General features: G+C 45.5%; 1 protein-coding gene across 1 annotated transcript; it reads left to right on the top strand.

The window, feature by feature from the left end:
• The first annotated feature begins 417 nt into the window (after positions 1-417).
• GJA8 (gap junction protein alpha 8) lies at positions 418-3,515 on the top strand. The gene has a single exon (XM_056329807.1). It carries the CDS (start codon positions 418-420, stop codon positions 1,612-1,614), a length of 1,197 nt encoding a protein of 398 aa, XP_056185782.1. The 3' UTR covers positions 1,615-3,515.
• Positions 3,516-6,000: the final 2,485 nt, after the last annotated feature.

The raw sequence follows: 6,000 nt of genomic DNA, 5'->3' as shown, positions 1-6,000 counted from the left end.
TTTTCTAACCGCTGCAGCCGCATGCTGATAAATCTGTTCCACTGTACTGCTGGTGAGTGTTTGTACGTGTACAAAATCTAAGCAGGCTCAAGCAACTGAGCCTACAAGGCACTACAGAAGACTCTCACCTGGAAAAGGAGATAAATATACTCCCCCGGCTGAAAAGTAATTGCCCATTTAGAGCCAGGGAAGAAAGAATTTAGCAAGCAGTTTGCTCTGGCTTCCCAGCTCTCCTCCTGCTAATAAATCATTGTGATCAGGCAAATAAGCGAGCAACCTTCTTTCTGTTCTCAAACTGTATTAGGGAAATACTGGTTGAAAGCAACAAAAGGCATCAGTGGGAAAACCTGAAGTCTTTTAAATTTAGCGTAATTTGTGGTCATTCTGTTTCTGTTTTCTTTCCTTAGACAGTAAGAAATGGGTGACTGGAGTTTCTTGGGGAACATTTTAGAGCAGGTGAACGAGCAATCCACTGTCATCGGGAGAGTCTGGCTCACAGTGCTCTTCATTTTCCGCATCCTGATCCTGGGAACAGCTGCTGAGCTAGTGTGGGGAGACGAACAGTCAGACTTTGTGTGCAACACCCAGCAACCTGGTTGCGAGAATGTCTGCTACGATGAGGCCTTCCCCATCTCCCACATCCGCCTCTGGGTCCTGCAGATCATCTTTGTGTCCACGCCTTCGCTAATGTACTTTGGGCATGCGGTGCACCATGTCCGCATGGAGGAGAAGAGGAGAGAGAGGGAGGAAGCCGAGAGGCGTCAGCAAGCTGAGGTGGATGAAGAGAAGCTGCCCCTGGCTCCAAATCAAAACAAAGGCAACAACCCTGACGGGTCCAAGAAGTTTCGCCTGGAGGGTACCCTCCTGAGAACGTACATCTTCCACATCATTTTCAAAACCCTCTTTGAGGTGGGATTCATAGTCGGTCAGTACTTCCTCTATGGCTTCCGAATTCTCCCCCTGTACCGCTGCGGGCGGTGGCCCTGTCCCAATCTTGTGGACTGTTTTGTCTCCAGGCCCACAGAGAAGACCATCTTTATCATGTTCATGCTGGTGGTGGCTTCCGTGTCCCTCTTCCTCAACCTGGTGGAGATCAGTCACTTGATCATGAAAAGGATCCGGAGGGCCCTGAGAAGACCAGCAGAGGAACAGCTGGGGGAGGTCCCAGAGAAGCCCCTCCATGCCATCGCAGTCACCTCCATCCCGAAGGCCAAAGGCTACAAGCTGCTGGAAGAAGAGAAGCCGGTGTCGCACTATTTCCCTCTCACAGAAGTAGGAGTTGAGCCCAGTCCCCTTCCATCAGCCTTCAACGAGTTTGAGGAGAAGATTGGGATGGGACCATTGGAAGATCTCTCCAGAGCATTCGATGAGAGGTTACCATCGTATGCACAAGCGAAGGAACCAGAAGAGGAGAAGGTAAGAGCAGGGGAGAAGGAGGAACGAGAAGAGCAGCCAAGACCTCAGGAAGAGCCAGGGGTGAAGAAAGAAGAGGAGGCGGTGAGCGATGAAATTGAAGGGCCTTCAGCACCTGCTGAACTTGCCACTGATATGAGACCCCTCAGCAGGCTAAGTAAAGCCAGCAGCCGGGCCAGGTCGGATGATTTGACTGTATGAAGGTGCAGGATACAGGGAGCACATGGAAAGGAAAAGGTTGAAGAGAAAAGGAGAGATAGAGAAAGAATCAAAAGATATTTTTAGGCAAAGTGCTAAAATGGCCATTTGAATAGTGTTTCCTCTTGACATTCTCAGCTGGAAAGGTCCTATCACGGTAACTGTGCCTTATTTGCCCTGTATGTTCCATTTGAAAAGGAACATTTTTCCCTGTTTCCACATGCCAGATCACTTCTTACAGTAATATCTACACTGTACACATAACTGATGTCTTTTAAAACCTAACATGGCAGTGAAACCCAAATGTCACCACTGTGAACGTATTTACTGGAAGCTTTGTGTTCCACATTTCTCTAGGAACGCGGGGAGGATCTGTCTCTTCAGCCAGCGAGGGGGAAGACTGATTAACAACTGTATCTAGTATTTCTTTTCCTGTTTCCACCTATGGCATGCTGAGCAGATCTCCCCTTAACTGTTGGCACGGAATTGCAGTTATTTAATTCACAAAATTAATTCTGTGCTTCGCATCAACGTGCTGAAATAGCAAGCACTATTCCCCCTCCCTATTCAGAAAATAAAAGCCCAAACATCCCCAGTTTCTCTGCGAATGCAAATCTGAGTTAGGTAAAACATATTTTCCCTTTGCCAAAAATATTTCTGCTCTTCAAGTGACATTGACAGTAGGCAAGGTTAACAGTAGCTCTCTACTCGGATTTAGCAGATGACCACAGATGGGTTATTTGTTCCCAAGAGGGTCATCCAGCCCTGAGCCTATTTCCGAGCACCAGAAAGAATAATTCAAGTGATATTTTTTACTTGTAGTCTTGTGACTTAAAGATCTGAAACTCAATTTAGCAAAGCAAGCGTGGGGAGACTTCTGTGAAAGGAGGAAACAGCCACAGCCCCCAGAGCATGAAACCAAGTATAAGCCTTCATGGCATGATCCTGACATGTGCTCAGTTCCTGGAGCTCCCAGACTTACAGGCACTCAGCAAATCTCAGGTAGAGAGTCCTGAAGGCACCCATGAACTTAAACCAGGGCTCTGGGGAACTATGTGACTATTTAAACCTCTAAATACAAAACGGGTTGTTCAAGTTTGAAAAGTCTGATATAATAGTCTTTTGACAACCTTTGTTTTAAATTTGACAGACGGGAGCCAGCCAGTGGTCTACTTCTCTATTAAATGCCAAAGCCTCGAGTAAAACAAGGCCTTGCAAAAGATTATTTAGACCTTTCGTGCCAACAGATCTGTACAGAACTCTCGGAGCCTCAGCAAAAATCTTTTTTACAAAAGGCAGAATGTTTAAATGTCTGTGCATTTCCAATTTTAGGACTACAGCAGCACCTTTCGGCTGGGACAGTGCAGCAATGCGTTCAAAAGCTTCAGGTTAACAGCTATGTCCCCCCAAAACTGAGCCTCATGCCAGGAAAGTGCAGGTATGCACTCTCATCTGCTCTGCTCTGCAAACCTCAGCCCCTGCCAGCTCAGCGAATTCTTTCTGCTGGGCTGCAGCCCATCCCATTGTTCCCTGAGCAGGCTCTAATCCAGGTCAGGGAAAAAAAGGTCTTTGGCATAATGCATAAAACTCATCCCGCCACCAGCTAGAAAAGACCCCTTGTGGTCTCCCATTGTAGCAGGGCTGACTCAAAGCCCACGGAGGTCAAATGGGTGTCTGAGAGCTCTGGATAGGCTTGGGCTGACACCTCCAGCCCTGCTGCCCCACGTCCCAGTCCAGGCAGCCACCAGTACAGTCAGTTCTGTCACTCGCGGGTCTAACCACAGTGCAGTGCCCCTGCCTTGTTACGCAGCTGCCCTGTAGAGTGCAGAGGTGGCTGGACTTCACTGCCGAGTGATGTAAGCTGTACATATGTAGAAAGTTTGTAGGGTGCATTGGAATTCTTCAGCGCCATAGCGATGCCACTTTTTTTTTTTTTTTTTTTTTAACACTATTAATCCTTTTGCTCCTCTTGGGCCTGTGTATTTTCCTAAGGTTTGCAGCCTGAGGTCAAAATCTTTGCTCCTGGACAAAGGCTGTTAGATCGTCCTTCCTTGTGAAGGAAGACTGGAAGGTACCTCCTCAGTTTTGGGAAGGAATGTGGCAAAACAACACATGTGAAGGAACACGCAGAGAATTGGAGGCTACTGCTTATCTGCTCTTTTAATACAGAAACAGGAGAAGAGTTAACACAAATGGAAGGCAACTGAGGACAGAGAATATTTTTCAGCAGGAAAAGAGTCCACTGTGCCCAATTCAAGATACTAGAATTTGAGAAAGGGCAAAGATTTAGATGAACAGCAAAATCACCACACTTAGATTAGATGGGATCTGTTATTTTTTGTTTTCTTCACAGAAAGTTATAAAGCGTAAACTAGAAAGATATAATGGAGTTTTAATGGTTCTAAGCATCAGCCAGCCCAGTTGAAGGGGGCTGGAAACACAGGTTCCCTTAGGTAAAAACCCAAAACCTGTAACCCTTCAGTATAAGGTATCTTCTACCTTCTTCAGAGCATCTGACCCTTCCAGGTACCAGTGTATTGGACTAGATGTATCACCCTTACCCTTGTTGACTTCTAATTACTTGAAAAATCCTTTTATATGCAAAGTATTTTAATAACCATCCCTGTTCCTGACCTCTGACATGCATACCTTCATTAGATCACTGGACTTCTTAAAGATGAGTGCTTATTCATCGGAGGTATATGGTTTACAGTACAGCCATCAGGCAGTCCAGTCTTTAATCATCAGATGTTGAGTATGTCGTTCTTTTTCACTGGAGTGCCTCAGTAAAATGCGCTGTATGCAGTGGACTCAATGGACTCAACGGACACTGTAGTTTTTTCGCAGCTGCTGCAGGAAAGCTCGTTTCTTCCTCCAGGTCACGACAGCACAATGAAACAAGCCAGCACTTTCCTCCTGCATCCACTCAACTGCTTGTGGTTTATTATTTTTTTTCGAGCCAGTTCTCAAGTACCCTGCCAGGCTGCTGGTGAATCTGTAGACACCAAGTACGAGCCATGGCATCTAAGACAGTGCTTCTCAGCAAACTGGGCAGGGAACTAACAGTCCGGTCTTCTGGCATTCAGCCTCAACTCTGCAATGAAATCACTGTGGGACTGTCAGCAAGTCATTCTTCCTTCTTGTACAATTGGGAATCATTTTCTACCTCACGAAGGTGATGTGAGGCTCGATATATTGTGTTAGTAATAAAATGGGAGGTCCTTGGTGGAAGGCCATACAGATGAGCAAAGGATTATTGCTATTTCTGGATGTGATAGCATATAAATGTGGTTTATTCCCTCTCAATGAGACAAATAGAATCATTTATTCAAGAAATTCCTAGTGAAGTTGCATAACAGCCTCAGAGCTGTGGATTCAGTGTATGATTCTACTTGAAAAATGATTACGCAAAACATATATATATATATATATATATATTTATATATATGTGAAGAACAGGGAAAATTATCTTTTGGGAAGGGGGAAGTCACTGGACAATTAGAGCCATGCCTGGATCATTTAAAGGGCTGTGTTCGCCCTTGGCTCCCTGTGCAACTACATTGCTAACTGGTAGCATGGCTCTCTGCAAGGAGCATAAGGTACAAGTGTCAAAATCACCAAAGGAGGTGAAAGTAGAAGAGAAAGGTAGTGTCTTAGCTTACAATAGCATGTGGGAGTTGGTGTTCTCTAGTGTCTAGAGCAGTGGACCTAGGATAATAATCTTAGATTTATTTCCAGCTCTGCTTCTGACTTGCTGTGATAATCACTTTACTTCTCAGTGCCTGTTTTCTCCACCTGTAAAATGGGTGTAAGAATTTCCACCTACCTCACAGGGATGTTGTGAGGCTTCATTAATTCTGTTTGTAAAGTAGGAATGATCTGATGAAAAGCACTGCTGAAATGCATGGGTATCCTTGTTATTTCCTGGCAGAACTGCTAACTTGGTTCATATATGATTCCTCGACCAGAAGGGCAGTAGTTTGAAAATGTGAACACTTCACTGCACTGACAACATCAACACAGATGTGGATTTGCCATGAGTAAAAGAGACTTTATTGATCCCTCACCCCTCTCTCCCACCTTCGCCTTGGCCTTGCCATATGAAGCAGCGGTGACAGTGTGGTTCCATGGACTTCTCCTCCATCCCCAGCACCCAGCCTGGGGCAGCATTTATGCTTAAATAGGACAGTTTCTGGAGCGGGGGGTGCAGGCTGGTAAAGCTCTAATGGTTTTAAGGTCCTTGCAAGGCATGTGGGAGAGGGTTGTATCATGCATGATGTCGCTGGGCTTCTGTTTTAAACCACTCAGTGCAAACTCTGAGTGAATTTTCCAGAGTCTCCATGGAAGAATTTACAATTGCTTACGGCAAACAGAAAAAAAGCCATCCTT

The sequence above is a fragment of the Falco biarmicus genome, chromosome 2, assembly GCF_023638135.1.
Source record: "Falco biarmicus isolate bFalBia1 chromosome 2, bFalBia1.pri, whole genome shotgun sequence".
NCBI lineage: Eukaryota > Metazoa > Chordata > Aves > Falconiformes > Falconidae > Falco > Falco biarmicus.
Note: the sequence above shows the minus strand (reverse complement) of the source record. Positions and strands in the feature narration are given on the sequence as shown.